This window comes from Pelobates fuscus, chromosome 11 (assembly GCF_036172605.1).
Source record: "Pelobates fuscus isolate aPelFus1 chromosome 11, aPelFus1.pri, whole genome shotgun sequence".
NCBI lineage: Eukaryota > Metazoa > Chordata > Amphibia > Anura > Pelobatidae > Pelobates > Pelobates fuscus.
This window is the reverse complement of record NC_086327.1, coordinates 123,025,380-123,045,783: the sequence shown is the minus strand read 5'-3', so window position 1 is coordinate 123,045,783 and position 20,404 is coordinate 123,025,380. Positions and strand designations below refer to the sequence as shown.

At 41.8% G+C, this 20,404-nt stretch overlaps 1 protein-coding gene across 2 annotated transcripts; it reads right to left on the bottom strand.

Annotated features, from left to right (window-relative positions):
• Nucleotides 1-707: 707 nt before the first annotated feature.
• On the bottom strand, nucleotides 708-18,256 carry ZPR1 (ZPR1 zinc finger). 2 transcript variants are annotated; one of them, XM_063436546.1, is made up of 14 exons: nucleotides 18,005-18,256; nucleotides 16,318-16,479; nucleotides 14,945-15,035; nucleotides 13,135-13,205; nucleotides 12,822-12,908; nucleotides 12,059-12,181; nucleotides 11,025-11,111; nucleotides 10,407-10,473; nucleotides 7,472-7,542; nucleotides 6,181-6,270; nucleotides 5,836-5,946; nucleotides 3,740-3,829; nucleotides 3,035-3,100; nucleotides 708-2,475 (listed from the first exon to the last, which is right to left on the bottom strand). In XM_063436546.1, exons 1-14 carry the CDS (start codon nucleotides 18,125-18,127, stop codon nucleotides 2,350-2,352), a joined length of 1,365 nt encoding a protein of 454 aa, XP_063292616.1. In that variant the 5' UTR covers nucleotides 18,128-18,256; the 3' UTR covers nucleotides 708-2,349. The 2 variants fall into 2 exon arrangements, with proteins under 2 accessions (XP_063292616.1, XP_063292617.1); XM_063436547.1 differs by having other exon boundaries at nucleotides 709-2,475; nucleotides 11,025-11,096.
• Nucleotides 18,257-20,404: the final 2,148 nt, after the last annotated feature.

The window sequence follows — 20,404 nt, the reverse complement described above, 5'->3', positions numbered from 1 at the left end:
AGCATGACCTAACGTGACCTAGAGGTACCACGAGGAGTACCAACATACAAACCTTAGCACTCAACCAAGGCATAGATGACCCATAGTACGCCACCCAGAAGTAGCCATACTACTACGACTTGGTTAACAACGCACGCTAATAATACATGCTTTGCCTGTAAATGTAAAACCCATGTGAAATATCAAAATGTCGATGACTCTCTGACACCGGGGAAACCCAGGTATCACATGTATGTAAATATCTACACGTAGCTGATCTCTGTATATTCAGCCTGTAATGTACCCCTACCCCTCCTTTCCTGTTCTGTATCCCAATGTTTTGACTTATGACTTATGACAAAATAAAAAATTGTCAATTGGAAAAAAGAAAATACAGAGTAACGACGACACTGTAGAACATGTCAGTGATGAACTGAAGAAGTCTCGGTCACTTGAACAGATACGTTCTTGAAATAAAAGGCGAAAAATGCTTCCGACCAGATTCTTCAATCTTTCATTATGAATTTTAGTGTCCACCTATCATTGCAACATGGATAGTGGTTTCATATTTAATTCATAATTGGCACACTGCTCAATATAACATGAGAAGTGTTCGCATCCAGCTCATAACTTTTCTTTATCAAGTCACAAAATCTTGGTCTGACAGACTACCACAAAATGCATGAATGTTTCAAGGAGTCATATAGGAAACCTTTTTGTATTTTATTTGAAAATCAGTTTATTGATCAGAGAAAAAAAAAAAAAAAACACAAACAATGAATACCAGTCCTAACAAACAGATTGCTTTAAGCTTCAATTTTTGCTTTTTCTATTGACAGGACACTTTAAACCCTGCTTTTATTAAACTGGTAGCTCCTGCAAGCAGAACCTGTCTACCACCAATATAACATTCAAGCAAATCTTACTTTTGTTTTATTGTCTAGGGGCATGATTAGCTGCAGACAGTAAAGAGTCCTATTACAACAGCAGACTGACTACATACAGCAAATCGAGGTTTTTAAGCGTTCTACTGCTTCGTTATATAAAATATATAGGTTTTAAGTTATAATACCGCCAGTCATTAGTGTGGGCATTGCAGCGGCCACAAAATAGTTGGAACAAAAACAAAACAAAAATCTTGCTTAGTCTAGTATTGCCAAAGAAAGGGCAAACATAGAAGGTAAGAAAAGATAAGAATTGTTGGGGGGGGGGGGGGTCTTTGCCTACAGGCACCCACAATTCCAAAAGTGCAATCCACAAAATCTAGACGCAGAGCCTTATACGCTAGGTATTACAGGTCAGTGAGTTATGTGGACATTATCTTACAGATGGCAGATTTTTGGCCACATTACAAAATGAAATGAATTATAGAATTATATACATTAAATAGCGCTTTGAAAGTAAAGTGTAGATCAAACTGGATTTATAAAACTTCTACCATGTGGCCTTTGCATGGCTGTTAAACTTTAATGATTTGGGTACAATATGCTAAATTTGTGTCTACATATTTACAGACCATCTTTATTCATTTACACTGCAGCATAAATCCTTCAAAATAGGATTTTATATTCCTAAAATGCATTGCTAATACAAATACATTGCTTTCTAAAACTAACACAAAGAAAGGCATTCACGTTAACTTAAATATGGCTCATACTGGCCTAAAAAAAAAAGAAACCGTGGCACCAATCTCTAGAATCTGTCATTTTACAGACAATATCTAGAGAGAAGCAAGCAGATATATTTTGAATGTAAATATTTTTTTTCCCAAAAAATATTTTTGATGTTTTTTCCTCTAATTAGCCAAAGACCAGTTTTCACACTAGATTGCCATATCCCCTGAAATGCAGGTCTATAAATCTTTCTTGTGTGATGAGAGGGGAATCTCTCTATTCAATATATCTTAACTAATGTGTACAAAGGGGATAAGGCATTAACGTCAGAGGATCAATAACAGAAATTGCTGTCCTACATGAATCCAGCCCGCACATTCAATAGGCAGTGTGATTAGCATGAATAGAAACTTAGAGGCTGATAAATACAAGTCTGTTGATGGCCAACAAGTAAAGCTCTTTATACTATGATTGCACCCGCTTTCTCCTATTTGGAGACCCACATTACCAGAGGGGTAGGGAATTAGACTTGACACTTAACATTTTAGCAGATTGTAGCTGCTAGGAATTGTTTCTTGGCTATATGTTCCCATATAATGTTACATTTGAAAAATTTACACTAAAATGTTATCCTGTGTTCCAATTAGACTCTCCCAACCCATATTCTGATAACCTGCAAGCACTACTCGCTAGGAAAACCACGTGAATGCTCAGTCTGTATTGTATTAAGGAGTAAGGAGTCCACCAGCATGTCTGGTTAACAGCCGTTCTCTTCGTATCCCTCGGTTTTCATGTCATTAATTCCCAGATCTTCATTCTGTTCAAATGTCCGCTCGTACCTTTCTATCGTCATTTCTGGGTCTTGTTCTGGTGCATAAACATTCTGCAGGGAGAGAGCGAGTCAGGATCACCATTAGGAATAGGAATACAAAAAACAGAATGCCATTACAGAATTAAAAAAAATAAAAAAGTCCACCAAGCTTTTAAAAAAAATACAAAAGTGTGCCTGCACATTCTAGGTCAAAAAATATATTTACCAAATCAATGTATTATTTCTTCAACAAATTTAAAGCACCATTATCACTTTTTTTTGTAAATAACAGAGTTTGTAATAGATGTAAGACAGACTAGGGACTACTTAGCCTTACAAGACAGTTTGGGTGAAGAGGGAAAGGACAGAGCTTCTCACGGTCCTTCCACAGCCAGTTTGTACTCTCACATGGACGATATACGCCCATGACATGGATCCAGGCAGTTGAAACAGAATAGGTCCATGTACATTTATAATAAATATACACATACATATATACACACACACACACACACACACACACAAAATTTCCACTCAAAACTGGCGAGTGAAAATGTTGCTAAATACCTCAGAATGGTTATATTCAGCAGAGCTGAGGGAACTCCACCATTAAAAGAGGTTTGTTTGTTACCTGGAGGTAGCTGTTGCCAGCAGGATCATCAAGAATTATATGAGCTTTTAACTGTCCTTCGACGATCTGCAGCAAGACAAAGGAAGAATGTAATCCAGAATGCTGCACATACTTAATATAAGAAGCAGAGGCATGAATCACACATTTTATTTTTAGAACATCATTCTATAAAAGAAAATAGTAGTACAGCCACTACAATTATTACCCTACCAAATCCTTATCTTAAACAGAATTCTTCATGGGAAAAGTATATGCTTAGCCAATCAATACCATCCAAATCTGGACACAATTGACACTGCTAATATGCAAGTGTTAGTTACGCGTTAGCAACCTAATGAGCGAAAGTCCAAGTCACCGGCACCCGGGAGACCCTTGGATGTGTCAAAACGCTCAAAAAAAAGTTTGACACAGACCATGGGATGCCACCAGGAGTCTCCGAACACCATAACCATTACCACAGACTTTAGTGGTTACCGTGCTTAGAGTGTCCATCAATGGAAGAATACACTAAATCTAACAGAAGAGAGGCAAGACTACTCAAATATACCTGGAAAAAAACAGCTTATTTATTTCCATGTATTCTTTTAAGAGTCATTCTAATGGGACAAAGATTTGAAGTCAAATAATATATATTTTTCCATCGAGCGCAGACCTCCTTACTAGCACACAAATTTACTCTACCAAGCTCATGCACACACTACGTACCTCGTCAATCTTCTTGCCAAATTCCTGACGTTTTACTTTCCTTTCAGATGTGGAGCTGTCACCAAGAGTGAATGGATTTTTATCTACCACCTTTAAGGATAGAAAAACGGCTCATTAATATTAATATTTCCTTCATTTAATATTTCATCTGGAAATGCCTTCTATTTATCCACTTTTTGATCACGCTCTTTTGTTTGATATTTTTTCTATGTGATCTGTTACTCAAGACATTAACACAGGTTTTAAAAAAATATGAGAAATAACAGTTACATTAGATTTTAAAATATACAGGATAAAATTACCTTTATTTTAATTCACTTTAAAGCTAAAAAAGCAGCTGCAGACAGAGCCCTCCCACATCCAGAGGAAACTCGTCCTATGAACTTCTGCCCAACCAGACTTTATAGCCCATATGGTTTATCTCCAATGTCCATTCATCACTTAGGATGAGGGCAACAGTTCTGTAAATTGTCAGATGACCACAACCTTGGTATGGCTGCTATCAGACAGCCCACTCACAGTTTAGTAAATACATCTATGTAAAACTCTTGGCAAAGCCATGGTAGTCATACACAATGGTCTCTCCAGGGAGAGAGCAATCAGCAAAAAATGGGCACATAGATGCCACTTGCAAAACTTGAATAAAATTAATATAGCCAGCCTTGAAATATGGCTACCTCAGTGGTTCCCAAACTTTTTAGGTTCAAGGCACCCTTAATATTTCAATATTTTTCCAAGGCGCCCCAAGTAAAAAATGTATAGGTTTTATATCTGTACAGCGCTGCAGCATATACTGTAACAATGTAACAATCCAGGCACAATAACTACTACAGCACGCTGTAGTGATTATGGTGCCCTCCCATGGTAAGTAATCAAACTGTTTAAGAACAGTTTGACAACTTACCTGTGGTCTGCCAGGATAGGGGCTGTAGTAAGAGATAGGGGCATTGGTGTGTGGGGCGCAGTGTGTGTGTGAAGGTATGGTGGGGGGAATTATTGTGTCTCTGTGGGGTGGGAGGGTAAATTAATTGTAATTAAAAAAAAAAATAATAATGTGATATCCCCACCCTCCCCTGCTTACGTTTGCCTGGGAGAGGGGACAGTACAAGGCAATCCTTGGTGGTCCGGTGGAGAAGCCCTGGAGGTCCAAGTGGTGAGAGAGAACTCTAGCAGCCTCAGGAGCTGCTAGAGTTCACGCTCGCGAAATTCGGAGCGTTGCCATGGTAACAGCGGCAATGCTCCGAGCTCGCGAGAGGAGAACCCAGCGCAGCAGCAGTTTAGAGCTCCCACTGGTCCCCCCTCTCTCTCTTAGCAAAAATTTTTCGCAAAAATTAGGGGAAATGTTTGTGCGTCTTATGGAGCGAATGTGAAGCTTTACTTACTTGTCTTGTGTCGTGGGCCGGCTTCACAGCGCGCACCGCGGTACAGGAACTTCAATTTCAGGTTCCGGTTTCCGGCAGGACTGAAAGGAAGTGCGCACACTTCCTTTCAGTCCCGCTGGAAACCGGAACCTGAAATTGAAGTTCCAATACCGCGGTGCGCGCTGTGAAGCCGGCCCACGCTACAAGACAAGTAAGTAATTGGGGGACACTATGGGACAAATGGAGGTGAGGGAACACTATGGGACAAGGGGAGGGGGGGACACTTTGGGACAAGGGGAGGGAAAGTGCACTATGGGACAAGGGGAGAACACTATGGGAAGGAAGGGAGAACACTATGGGATGAGAACACTATTGGAGGAGGGGGTTAAAGAACATTATGGGACAGGGGAGGGGGGTTTAAAGATCACTATGGGACAGGTGAGGGGGCTAAATATCATTATGGAACAGGAGAGGGGAGTGGGTGGTAAGGAACACTATGGGACAGGGGAGAAAAAAAAATATTCTGAACAAACTTTCCCATAGTAAGAAACACTATGGGACCGTTTGTTCGGAATATTTTTTTTTCTGGGTTTCCTCCTCTAAAAACTAGGTGCATCTTATGGTGTGGTGCGTCTTCTAGAGCGGAAAATACGGTATTTCAAACAACATTAATGGGAGGCAGAAATAAAACATAAAAAGGTTAAAATATAAATACAAAATAAAATATTGACTTACCAAGTCTCTAATATCTTTAAGGAGACCCTCCAACGTAGTGAACTTCCCCCCCAAAGCTCCCATTCCCATCTCAAATTCTAGTTCTGGAATGTTAACGTTGCAAGTCTCAGACTGTTGGATACAAAGAACACAGTATGAAAATCAGTGCAAACTCCACATCGTAGATCATGCTTTTAACACACTACGTGAAATATTCTCATTTAGTCTGAGGTCCAAATGTCACTTTCAACATTGGAAATTCGAAGATAGACGGGTCAATTTCTGTCAACTGTGTATCGTTTAAAAAAAAAAAAAACAAACACAATATATGACCGCTTTGCCGCCAACAATAACATACTCACTCACTTTTAGAATGTCCCGAGAAAGGTCAGATGGGTCTGTTATAAGCAATGTGATTTTAGTGCCAAGAGGTTCAATAGCACCACCTGATTTCACCTGCAAAAGAACACAAATACTGTGTTAAAAGTTACTTATTTTCCAAATAGAACCATGTCCATTGCTCACCTGTGGGTGTATGATTTCGCAAGCAATTATATTCAGTAACATTTTAGTCTCTAAAGAGACAGCAGTGCAGAAAAAAAACAAAAACAAAACAGCAACACAGTGTTTTGTCTTAAATACTCCGTCAGTACCGTTTAGGGCTGCTCCCCTAAGAGCTTGTGCTGCAGGGATGTGACATCAAAGCCTGAGCCACCAGCAGTTGAGGTCTTTGGGTCCCAAGGATACATTAAGCTGCAGTCTGCTTTCCTCTATCCAGTCGCTGAATTTGCTCGTAGCCCTAGTTAAGTGGCTGTTTTCACTCTGCCCTTTTGAGAGAGGGCTAGCGAACGTTTTGAGCCCTGGTCTAGAATCCCAAAATATTTTTTTTTCCCCCCAACATTCCCCCAATCATTAAGGTCTTTTATTTATATACCATTGAGCATAAGTAAGTTGTATCTCAGACAAATAGGAGAAAGATACATTAATTTTAAATAAACCCATTATATTTCTCATTCCAAAAAGAGACTTGGAAGGAAACAGGAAGTTTATACAATGCAGTAGTTAAGTCCTCCCCAATAAATATTGGGTGAAATAAATGTTAAAGGAACACTATAGCGTTAGGAATACAAATGTGTTCCAACGCTATAGTGCCTCGAGTCACCGTTTAGGTGATCAGGCCCCCCCGCTTGCAGTGTTAAAAAGGTGATTTTACTTCTTTCCCCCCTCACAGCACTGGTCTGCAGCATTACACTGCCTTTTTGGCTGAGATCATTGAGATCGGTTATGTTGGCCAATCTAATGCTAGGAAAAGCATAGGAAGGCATACGGAGGCTATTGAGCAAAACGTCACACTGCAACATTTGATAGAGTGGTGTATTACTCCATTCATTCTACAGAAGCGCCTTTACTGCTAATAGAGATAAAGAACAAAAATGCAAGCTGCAAATAATTCCTCAGGACACAAGGGGTATTCACACAGATTAATGTTGACAGTCTTTTATGTTTAAGTCAAGAGCATCCAGCTTTCTTGAATCCACCAATAAAAGGTCACTTCTATACCTCAAAATATATTGCATGAAGCACAGCAAAAACCATACCAGTTGATAACATGCACATATCTGAGTGAGCCACACCGCGTACGCCTGCAGACACTCACCTCATTTGTTCGATGGCCGCAGGAGTCACAGTTTGTTGCCATAATGATGACTTCCTTGAAGTGTGGAATTTCTGAGGGTCGGTGAAGGAAAGTGGATTGATTGCCTACGAGTACAGCTCAATGCTACTGCAGCACACAACACCCAAAATACAGAAACCTATCTCACTCATGCACCGGATATAACGGGTTACCAAATCTATTCATCGGCCGTTACAGTTAACAATCACTGCTCCATCACTTTCTCTACATACCAGCTGTTACTGAAACACTGTCGTTACAATATTCAATATTACAGTTCACTTGCCTTTCCTGTGAAACAAAACATTTGACTCACAGTAAATAATTTTTGGTTATTATCGGTAGTAGATTTAGGTTGTACTTGTGCTATGGCCACCACATAGGCAGAAAAAGTCAATGCATCACCTGTGGATATATACAAAGCCGCAACATAGTCATCCAACACTTTTGTCAAGCATTACAGGTTTCATAGGGAAATGTAACCTCAGTCTGAAATTAAAATTTGATTAGTACCTCCCCTAAGCCCTGTAAATACCTTGTATCCATGCAACATCCTCAGTAACAAGAAATAACTAGAAACACAATTCTCATGTAAAAATATCTTTAAAGGGACACTATAGTAACCAGAACAACTACAGATTGTTGTATTTGTTTTGGTGAGTAGAATCATTCCCTTCAGGCTTTTTGCAGTAAAAACAGTCTTCTCAGAGAAAATGCAGTGTTTACATTACAGCCTAGTGTCACTGACATTCAGTGTCTCCTCCCTCTGCATGCAGACACTGAACTTTCCTCATAGAGATACATTGATTCAAAGAATACATAACTGGCCAGTGCTGTGTTTGGCTTGTGCTTGCTCCGCCCCGATCTGTTCATTGATAGTCTCACCCAGAGAATCACTTCTGATTATGTCAGCTAAGCAGGCAGATCAAGAGCAGAGTCAGCAGCTGCAGACTGGAATAAAGGTAAGATTTGAATATATTTAGGGGGTGGTTTGTGTCCCTGACTCTATAGTGTTCCTTTAATAAATATGTAAGGAAACATGTAACGATACAAAAACTAAGGAAACAAAAAAAAAAAAAAAATGATTCCTCCTCCCTCACATACAGCAGCAGTACATTAGAGATTTAGCAACATCCTACAAGAGTGGGTTTAGGTCACAACTGCCTGCAATAACGTCTGCCCAAAAGCTGCTTCTGTGGAGGACTCAATGCCTAGCCTGTAATGTGTGACAAAAATGTTGAAGGACAACCATGTTGCGACTTGGTATGTATGCTCAGGAGCAGGACCGGTGATTTTTGACTACACAGGACGCGCCGGCCCTGCTCAGGAGATGCATTCCCTTGTTCTGCCTACATGGTGTCCATAGCCCTAATACTTGAGGAAAATAATGTATTTCTAATTTTATATTTATATAGTCACAGCTAGTATATATGAATTACTCATTTAACCACTTAAGGACCACATAACTGTCTATGCCATCATTCAGTGCCGGCTTTAATGCAAAGTGACGGCATAGGTTGTCATGCAGTAAAACATACCAGCAGGAGTGGAGTCCCTGAAGGAACCCTCTTTCAGCTGGGGCCAGAGGTAATGGTTCTCCCTTTGATGCTGAAATCACACTGTAGAGAGTGCTCACAGAACCCTCTGTACTGTGTGAGTTGAGAAATCCCTCTGCTGATGTCAGTACTGAATCCCTTGAGAGGTGGGTTTAGGACTGGGATTATAGGTTAGAGTAAGGGTTTGCATTGTGGGTTGGATTAGGTAACAGACTGGGGGTAGGATTAGGGGAAAAGGGTATACATGTGGGGTATCATTGTACTCGAGAACTATAGAAGAATACAAATCGTGGGATATGCGTGGTCTATGAAATTCCCCAAAAGAAAAACGTGTGTACAGTAAAGTGTCAAAATGTTCTTCGTTACTAACTCTGAGTGATATACTTCTACAAATATGTACTATGGGGTAGCGGTTATGGATTCTGTGACTGTTATAAAAGTTGTAATTTCAGCATTTCAAATTTTACAAAGTTTTAACTTTAAAATGAATCCACTCCTTGCAGTATTTGTTTTAGAACTTCTAAAAACTAAATATAATCCTACACATATTGGGCATTTTAACAATCAGGACCAATTCTAGTTTCTAGTTTGACTTCGCTTTCTTTATTTGTACTTGGTGTGTAGATTAGTAAATGTAAAACTAAAAAAAACAAATATATTTTTTCCCCCTTTTTTATATTTTATTCCTATTTAATATTGTGTTGTGTATACATTTTGGTATCAAAAGAAAGCCATATTTCTCCTTAAATATATTTATATCTATCTATATCTATATCTATACACATACATACATACACACACACACACATACATACATACATTAATATAAACACACACACAAAAACAGAAAAAATCCCCTGCACTCACGCTTGGTAGATCCACATTAGCTGGGTGCCAAAGCCTGGACTCTAAAGATACAAAATGGCAAAAGATAGCTGCTCACCGTTCTTTTAAAATTCAAATCAGGCTAAAAATCAGCGACCAACGTTTCAGTCCCCGCTCGGGACTTTCCTCAGGGTCAAAATTACAGGACAAGTTGTCCTGTCATTTTGACCCTAAGGAAAGTCCCGAGCGGGGACTGAAACGTTGGTCGCTGATTTTATCCTGATTTGAATAAAGCATTTGAATTTTAAAAGACCGGTAAGCAGCCATCTTTTGGCAATATATATATATATATATAAAAATCTCTCTCTCCCCTCTATGGGTGCACATTGTTCTACCCAGCTCATTTTGGTTTTCATTTTAGTGAAGGTACAGTGGCAGAACTATTTCGTCCATATAGTATCAACCTACCTTTGTTTATCAACTAACCAAATGACGATGTGTATCTGGCAGGAAAAGCTAAACATGTAAAAGGATACGCACTAGTTTCATGTTTGTTGCTGCAGGAGCGTTGCACTCTGGACAGTTCGTATGGAACTTCAAGACCTGCCAGGAGATACAAATAGTTAAACCAACAACAAGCCCTCCAAAAAAAAAAAAAAAAAAAGCCCACAGAAAATACTTACGGTGTTAAAACTATTTATGTCAGTTTCACAACATTTGTGGCTTGAGGCCTACCCTGGTCTATTTCTCTGTATCCATGTTTGCCATTATGACGGTGTGTTATATTGAGAGAAAGTAAATATAAAAAATACAAAATAAACACACCTTTTAAAGAAGGAACACTAGAGTCACCCGACAGCTTGGTACAGTTGTCTGGTCATTCTAACCCTGCAATGTAGTTTTTGTAGAAACTAAAATACTTGCATTGCTGGGTTAAAGCACACTTCTAGTAGCTGCCATATAGACCGCAAGTACAGGTGCTTTCTGCCATTTCTAGAGAGTATTAACCCCGCACAAAAAAACAAAAAAAAAAAAACACAGAAATTATGTGTCTGTGTCATTAGGTCAGTCTATAATTTGAAAAGTCTTGCATAGTAATGTTTGCCTAGATTTAAACAGGGTGAAGAATATTAGTATATATATTGTTAGAGTACCTCATCTTTCAGGTCTTCCGTGCCAACCCCAGGCTTTTCTAGGCTAACCCCAGGCTTCTCTGTATCATCTTCCTGAGAAACAGAATTCTGAATAAGAAAAAAAAAAGGTAAATCAAATCTTTAAATAGGCCACGTTTCTTATGTTTTTTTTGTCGAGGACTCAAATTATGTGCATGGGAGCCTGGCGATATATTCTTCAACTGAAAATTTAGCTCACTGACCCACTCTGCAAGTGTTATTCCACGAACAATACTAATAAAATACATTTGTCAAAATGCTATACTGTTATGTGCTTCCCAGTATCAAAGCCTCGTCACATTACAGACAGAGCTTACTGTGGGCAGTTATCTGTGGGCTGAACATGATGTGCCTGTTCTGACATTGGGGACCCAATTTTGGATCTAGAACCAAGAGTTAAGAAAAACTAAAATGGGCACTGCATGTTTAAATAGAGAGAAACGTTATTCACCAATTCCTTTTTGAAATAATTTTGTTCAGAACTCCCACGTATTAAAATCAGTCATACAGCTTATTAACAATTGTTGTATGGCCAATATTTGCAGCCATCAAGAGTGGTCTTAAATAACAGAGGTTTGTACAAACAGTTTAATTTTCTGTAAAGATTAAAGAAATCTGCCACCAGCTCTCATCCAACTCAGGCACTGGAACGTCTGCATTAGCAATCATGGCAAGCAGGAGACAGGATGTGGGAGCCGTGGAGACAACGGTTTGAGTCAAACTGCTCAAAAATAGTCTGACCAAGAGCAATGGCATAAAGCCGAATGGCACTGTATACACTCATTAACACTCGACATCAAACTTTTTTCCCCTTTCTGCACACTTTTCAAACGCTTCTTAAAGAACCACTCTCTAAAATAGAAGAGCAAGCATACGCTACATTCACAGTGTATTGTGCTATATTTTTAAATAGGTATACATTTTTCGGAAAATGAAAAAATATATATTTATTAAAAGAGAGAGTTTTATATTTTCTGCTGTGAATAAAAAAAAGGCAAGTTCCAATAGTAACTTACTTCAACTCCTAACATTCTGTCCTGGTCTGTGCTCCTCTTGTAATGAGCAGTCGTGAGGGCATCATCCTTCTGAGGGGCAAATGGATTCTCCACAAAGCTGTTTCCAGATGGGTCATCAAGAATCTGAGCAAATTCAGCAAACATTTAGTGACTCCAATTCACCAGACAGAAGAGCAAGCATCATTTAATGGACACAACTCGTTACGTTGGCTGCTCCAAGATGGTGTAAATTAATACACCTGAAAATATTTCAGGTTATGCAACAATGTAGAGGGTTGGACATTTTCAGAAGACATGGATTATATCTGATATGGGCCAAGAAGATAAGGGCAGTCCCTCTGGATTTTGTCAAACTGTTTTGGCAAATACAGGAATCCCGGCACTCAAAGCCATTTCCATCTGCACAGAAGGGTACATAGAAGCAGATATACAGCTCAGGCCAGGAGGGTTGGGAGGTTTAGATATGAAAACATAGAAAGGTAAGATCTACACACCTAGCAAGGTGAACAAAAAAGATCAAAATGTAAGAGGTGGAGCTTGCAATCAAGACTGAGTGGACGCCATATTTTACAGCGCCTTCAGAAATTACAATTCATGAAATATCACAACCCCATCTATTCCTCCGAGTCTGTACTCGCCTCAGCTCACCATATTAGGTGAACCATCTCCCCAGACACTCCGCTCCCTTCAGGGTGTGGGGGGAGCAGCTTTGGGCAGGCGGAATTTAACAAGTACCAGAATCAAGAGCAAGACCGTTACTTACAAGGGTGAACGGTGTCTCCCCGTCTCTCAAATGCTGAAGTTTTGCAATAAATCCATCAATTTTCTCTGCCACTTGCTCATTATCAGCCTGTAATATGAAAACATTTTTCGCTTAAACAGATGGAACTATGAAAAGCGGGCAAGCACAAACAGCACAGAATTTAGCACATCTCAATATTAAGGAACCAAAACCCTAAATTGTATTAACAGAAAGTGCTGCACTGAGCACAAATCACACACAACTTTTAAAATGTACAAAACAAATTGCACTGCTTTTTATTTATTCATTTTAAATAGAGTTTACAAATTCTTACCCTACGCAGAGGCTGTTCCTGCTGTAGACCCAGGATGGTTCTCTCCAAGATTCCTTCAATTGTAGAAAGAGCTGATAAGAAAAAGATAATGTGAGCGAGATGTTCATACGCCAACCATACACAAAACGCAAGAAATAAGCGGTTTCTCTTGAACTGGATCTGTCATTTTCAAGGTCTTAGCACATTTTGTAAAGACACACAAAAGGAGACATCTCCGCTTAGGGTTCGGTGGCCAGTTGACTCAGTAGAGCGTAACCTGTCCCTTGCTGCTGCTTTTGCCGCCATTTTCTTCCTGGGGACCTTCTTTAGCTCCTGGCACTTAATCTGCCAGGAGGCAAGTCACTGCTGTACATTCAGGCATGTGCAAGAGCATAAAAACAGTCTATAGAGGATCCCGTAAGCTCCACTTAATATCAACTTTGGCTTATATGTTTGGATGGTTTGGGAATTTTTTAATTAGTTAAATACACATTTTGTTAATCTACATACATACATACACTGATCACCCACAAGATTAATACCGTGTAGCCTCCACTGATGGTCCCAAAACAGAACTGATGCATCAAGGCATTGACTCCACACGAACTCTGAATGTGTTCCGTGGTAGCTGACACAAAGACATTAGCAGCAGATCTTTAAGTCCAGCAAGTTGTGAGATGGGGCCTCCATGGATTGGATTTGTTGTTCCAGCACATCCCACAGATGCTCAGACTGAGAAGTTGAATGTCAAGTCAATAAAAAAAATCAACTCTTTGTCATGATCCTCAAACTACCTTTGAACAATTTTTGCAGTGTTGCAGGGTGCATTATCCTGCTGAAAGAGCCTACCACCATCAGGGAACACCATTGCCATGAAAGGGTGTGCGTGGTCTGTAACAGTCTCTAGGTAGGTGGTACGTGTCAAAGTAACATCTACATGAAAGCCAGGACCCAAGATTTCCCAGCTGAACATTGACCAGAGCATAACATTGCCTTTGTCGATCTGCCTTCTTTCCATAGTGCTTCCTGATGCCATCTCTCTGGCAATCCATCTAGCCTAAAAGGAACACGTGATTCATCAGACCAGGCAACCTCAATCTATTGCTACATGGTCCAGTTCTGACGCTCATGTCCCAATTGAAAGCGCTTGCGCCAGTGGACATGGGTCATAACGGGCACTCTGACCGGTCTGTGGCCACGCAGCAAACTGCTGTGTACTGTCACCTATCATGGCCAGCGTAAGATTTTCAGCAATTTGAGCTACAGTAGCTCTTCAGTGTGATGGGGCCTTCAATCCTCACGTTCATTAATGAGCCTTAGGCGAACGTTAGCCTGACATAGGTTCATCTTCCTTGCATCACTTTTGGTAGGTAAACACTGCATAACTAGAACGGGAATACCCCCAAAACTTGCTGTTTTAGAGATGCTTTGACACAGTCGTCTATCACTATTTGGCCCTTGTCAAAGTCAATCAAGTCTTTTCTCTTGACTATTTTTTCTGCTTTCAATACATAAAACTGAAGAACTGACTGTTCACTGGCTGCCCAATATATTCCACGTCTTGACAGGTACCATTGTAACGCTATAATCAATGTTATTCAAATCATTCGTCAGTGATTTTAATGTTGTGGCTGATCAGTGTATATTCTCCCTATCTTCAACAAATGAGACAAAAATATAAATAGTCTCACTGGGAGATTTTTCTTAGCCAAGTAAAAAAAAAATGATGTATTTGGTATTTAATAATATCACTCTAAAAATTCTCAGTCCAAATTCATCATTGACAATGTCACTTTAATGCCTTTCCCACATAGAAATAGATAGTCTGTACCTCCTTTTTGGGTGCATGCTGGAATTTCAAAGTCTAGTTCTGGTATCCGTGTGGTTGCATAATCTGTTTTGACGACCTCACGGTTCAAATCCTGTGCAGGGAAGCAAACAATAAGAACATGTGAGATAATGCATATCATGTTCTCTAAGCTAGGCGTCAACACTGAGAACAAACACTGGTACTTCCAGTGTGGTTTCTCATGATACACACAATAATGCAAGCTGTCAGGCTGTCCCACCATGAGCACGTTCGTAGCCTGAAATAATTCTCCAGCAAATACTACTTGAACTAACTTAAGGAGGAATCCCACATACAATGTTTTTTTTTTTTTTTTTTTTTTTTTTTAATATGAGTCAATATTCTCTTCTATTAATGGTTAACTCCAAACATGATACTGCACGCTACAGTGGTTATGATGCCAAGAGCACTTCTCATTTTGCAAATGTTTGCCCTCTTACATGGGTCCACCCCAGCGCACAGGATCCTTGCAGGTCTGGTGACGTGGAGTTGGCTTTTACAGAGCTGCAGAAGCCGAATGCCAATGTTATTTATTGGCTGAGAGAATCAGCTGACCTCTCTCATCCAATGAATGCAACACTGTGCCTAGAAATATGAAAATAACAAATTAGCCAGGTCAGAACTATTGTTGCGGATTGACTTAGGACATCACAAGGTCGTTGCTGGAGTTACACTCATGGTAACAAAGGAGTTAAAGGAACACAAACATGTATTCCTGACTTTATAGTCTTAAAACCACAATCTTGCCCACTGGCCTCCCTAAATATAGTAAATTCTTACTGGCATTCAAGTCTGCAGCTGCTGCCTCTGATCTGTCTGCTTGGCTGACATCATCAGATGTGATTCTCTGAGCCAATCACAATGTTTTCATATTGGATTGGCTGAGAGTGTCAATGAGGCAGAGCCAGCACAAACCAATCAGCATCTCCTCATAGAGATGTATTGAATCAATGCATCTCTAGGAGGAAAGTTCAGTATCTCCATGCAGAGGGAGGAGACAATGGCAGTGCTGCACCAGGAAGCACCTCTAGTAGCCATCTGAGGAGTGGCCACTGGAGTACTCACTAGGCTGTAATATAAACACAGCATTTCCTCTGAAAAAGTGTTTACAAAGCCTGAAGGGAATGATTCTTCTCACCTGAATAAATACAATAAGCTGTAGTTGTTCTGGTGACGATAGTGTCCTAAAGCTCAGTATGTGCAGTATTTCATAGCAAAACGATGCACATACAGACTCCAGGCACCATGATGTGCTTATGGTCATGGTGCTTGGAGTAACCCTTTAATAAAAAAAATAGGGATTAAACCAAACATTACAATTAGCATTTTCTACTCACTCACTCACTCCGACTCACCCGTTTGTTTCTAACACTCAGTGAGTATCGAACACCTTGCTCCTGAATACGACCAGCTGACTGGACTTCTGTGTTGCTCCAGGAACATTCCTCACATGTGAATGAACTGACAATGATCTCTTTGAAAAATGGAACTCTGGTAAGAAGAATTCGAGTAATCCCCTAGATTAAAGAAAGAAAGAAAAAATAAAGCACAGGACTGGATCAAATAAGTACATTCCTCTGTTCACTCAAATTATAGCACCATATCAAATCACCAATATATACTGTGATGGGCAGCATTTGTAAAGTGCACTGCAACATGGAGAATTAATAAGCTTCGGGGAGATAAATTACTTAACCAAAGGAAAATCATGCAGACCTGTGCTCCCTATACTGACCATTGGTCTTTCCACCATGCCCTCTGCTTTCACCATGGACTCCTCCCTCTGTCCCTTGCTCCCCATAATGCCACCTCCTGCCTTGCAATCCCTACACTGCCCCTGATCTCCCCGCCATGCCCCCTGGTGTCACCCTCTGCTCCTATTATATGCCCAATACCCCTGAACTCCCCGTCATGCCCCCTGGTGTCACACTCTGCTCCTCCTATGCCCAATACCCCCTGAACTCCCCGCCTTGCCCCCTGGTGTCACCCTCGTCTCCTCCTATGCCCAATACCCCCTGAACTCCCTGCCATGCCCCCTGGTGTCACCCTCTGCTCCTCCTATGCCCAATACCCCCTGAACTCCCCACCATACCCCCTGGTGTCACCCTCTGTTCCTCCTATGCCCAATACCCCCTGAACTCCCCACCATACCCCCTGGTGTCACCCTCTGTTCCTCCTATGCCCAATACCCCCTGAACTCCCTGCCATGCCCCCTGGTGTCACCCTCTGCTCCTCCTATGCCCAATACCCCCTGAACTCCCTGCCATGCCCCCTGGTGTCACCCTCTGCTCCTCCTATGCCCAATACCCCCTGAACTCCCCACCATGCCCCCTGGTGTCACCCTCTTCTCCTCCTATGCCCAATACCCCCTGAACTCCCCACCATGCCCCCTGGTGTCACCCTCTGTTCCTCCTATGCCCAATACCCCCTGAACTCCCTGCCATGCCCCCTGGTGTCACCCTCTGCTCCTCCTATGCCCAATACCCCCTGAACTCCCTGCCATGCACCCTGGTGTCACCCTCTGCTCCTCCTATGCCCAATACCCCCTGAACTCCCCACCATGCCCCCTCTTGTCACCCTCTTCTCCTCCTATGCCCAATACCCCCTGAACTCCCTGCCATGCCCCCTGGTGTCACCCTCTGCTCCTCCTATGCCCAATACCCCCTGAACTCCCCACCATACCCACTGGTGTCACCCTCTGTTCCTCCTATGCCCAATACCCCCTGAACTCCCCGCCATGCCCCCTGGTGTCACCCTCTGCTCAATACCCCCAAAGCCCCTTCTCTCTAGCTCCCTCCATGCCCCCCACATCTCTCTCTAGCTCCCTCCATGCCCCCCCACCTCTCTCTCTCTAGCTCCCTCCATGCCCCCCCCACCTCTGAGCTCCCCCCTCTCTCTAGCTCCCTCCATGTCCCACCTCTGAGCTCCCCCCTCTCTCTCTAGCTCCCTTCATGCCCCCCCCCACCTCTGAGCTCCCCCCCTCTCGCTCTAGCTCCCCCCATGCCCTCTCTCTCTCTCTCTCTCTCTCTCTCTCTCCCTTACGTTCTTGTAGCAGTTCATACAGAGGGATTCTATCTCTGTCGGCTGCTGCTCCTCATCGTCAGCGCTGATCTCCGGGAACACAGCGGCCGAGCCGCGACTTCCCTCCGTGTGGATCGCGGACATGGCGGTCTGCCAAGCTCACTGACACCAACCGGCTCCCACACAGCTCTCCGTGGTAACCACGTGCGGCCCACACCCGGAAACAGCTGTCACTAGGCCCCGCCCACAACCCCCAGCGACGCCGACTAAAGCAAAGCGTCTATCCGCCCATCCACGTCACCGCGCATGCGCACTGCGCCGCTCCCTGCGGCCTGGAGCGCTGTGACCGCGGTCACGTGACAGGGGGAGGAGCCACACAGGAGTGTGAGTTTCAAAGCTTTATTGAAATGTAAACATTGACATTAAAGGGGTACTGTCACACCCATATTAAAAACATGAGTATTTCACAAAGATGGACTCTCTATGAAATACTCATCATGACTGTGTTGAAATTTAATTAAAGAGGAATTCAGTGCCATGGTTGGGTCTATTTCTCCCCCGCTGCCGGGTATGGGCTGTGTGTATGGCGGATCCCGGTATAACCGCGGTCTCGCTGGATTCCCCATAGACCTCAATGCTGTAATACTGAGCGTGTGTGAGGGACGGACGTAGGGAGTACAGCCGTGACGTCGGCTTCATGATGAGGAACAACGCGACCAAGATGGCAGCCCCACGAGGGATAGGTCCCGGTAAGGGACAGGTTCCAGGCACCTGTTCTAAAGAAGGATATTATGGCACTGGGAAGAGTGCAGAGACGAGCTACAAAATTAATAAAAGGGAAGAAAGTTCCATAGGAACTGTACCGCCCTTGAAAAGTCTTTAAGGTGGCGTCAAAGGTGTGAGTACAAACAGAGGATAGACGACATCTTTGGCTGAGCTTAGGGGCCTGGACAGGAGATATGTATGGGCAGACAAGAAGATGAGCCTCACCACTGCATTAATTATAGACTCCGACGGGGCAAGGTTTTGGTGTACTGATTATGTCCCTGCAGTCTAATTGCTCAATATAAATCACTTTGGTTATGCAGCCCTAATCACACCTCCATTGGGTGAGACTCATACTGTCTCTCTTGACACCAGTGATATACCGGTATATTCTCTATAATATTTTATCAATAAATAATACTATTATACTGTAAAAAAAAAATATCTAAAATGTTAAAATAATTGTGTTTTGCTTTAAAAACGTTAGACTTCCATAACTGTATAAGGCTAGAGTCTATCCGGAGTGTCCCTTTAAGCGTTTAAGGGTTTTGAGAGGAGTGAGTGCATATAGCAGTGGTTATCAAACTACGCACATATGTACATCTATGAGAAAGGACAGAAAGAAAAATATAAGCAGTGTGTGTATATAACCATGGTCAAATGTATTGGATTTGTTCACTATGTATAGTTTAAATATTTACTGCAGATATAATTGGTTGGATTCTTCTAACACAGTAATTATCTCTAAATTTGGTAGTGGCAAAATTATTTAATTATTCTCCTTAATACTTTTACTCATTGCTTGCTGATAATGGGTTAAAGTAGATGCTCAGTATTTAGGATTATATACCCTGTCAGTAATCATAGTTCATAATCATTTCACAGACAATTGTCTACTTCTCCATACTGCTGGGGAATGTCTTGTCCTTTTGGAACCTCTATTCTGTGACCCTAAATATATCAGATAAACTCTTTAGCTTTACGAGTACAGCTTTGTATTCCTAACAATAAAGTGTTCCTTTAATGTGATGTAATTCCAGTAAAATACAAGTTTAGCAGGCTAAGATTGCCACAAGGCATATGTATGTATATGTGTTTGTAGTATCAGTTAGTTAATTATACGTAGCTAAGATACTGTTATCACTGTACTGACCAGGTGCAGGAATGTAAGAACTGGAATTACGCGTCCCTCTCCTTTGTATCAGATGAGCCACGTGGTTAGACCGGATGGATGAGTTTAGACTCTATTTATTAAATAGGTTAAGGGTATGTGTGGGTGTAGTTAATTGTGGGAGGAGCTACAGTGCTATATAAGGAATGTACTCTATGTATTCAGTACTCAGACTTTGCTGTATTTTGGTGACGCTAGTCCCTCTGAGTCCCGATCGGTGATCCAATAAAGAATCTCTTCCTTCCTGAAGAAACCTGTGTCCATCTCTCTGTGCTTGGCTTCCGTCAGTTTCTCCGGTATCATTTGGTGCATTGGCCGGGAAGCTCATCGTTCAACGGTAGCTGAGAGGCAGAGGCGTGAGACGGTCTATCTTTGCCCACGTTCTCTACGGCTGCACCCCTGAACTTCTGCGTGGACCTCCCTTCGTCTCGGCGCCACTGGTCTGTTGTCCAGGAGATCATCGGCCTCTACGTGAGAAGTGCTGG

What these genes read in the sequence shown, in the direction of transcription:
- ZPR1 (XM_063436546.1), bottom strand. Translation starts at nt 18,127, where the DNA reads ATGTCCGCGATCCACACGGAGGGAAGTCGCGGCTCGGCCGCTGTGTTC. An exon ending in TGAGTGTTAGAAACAAACGG is followed by an intron (nt 15,036 to 16,317) that starts GTGAGTCGGAGT and finishes TTCCCTGCACAG; the next exon opens with GATTTGAACCGTGAGGTCGT. An exon ending in TTAAAGATATTAGAGACTTG is followed by an intron (nt 3,830 to 5,835) that starts GTAAGTCAATAT and finishes CTATCCTTAAAG; the next exon opens with GTGGTAGATAAAAATCCATT.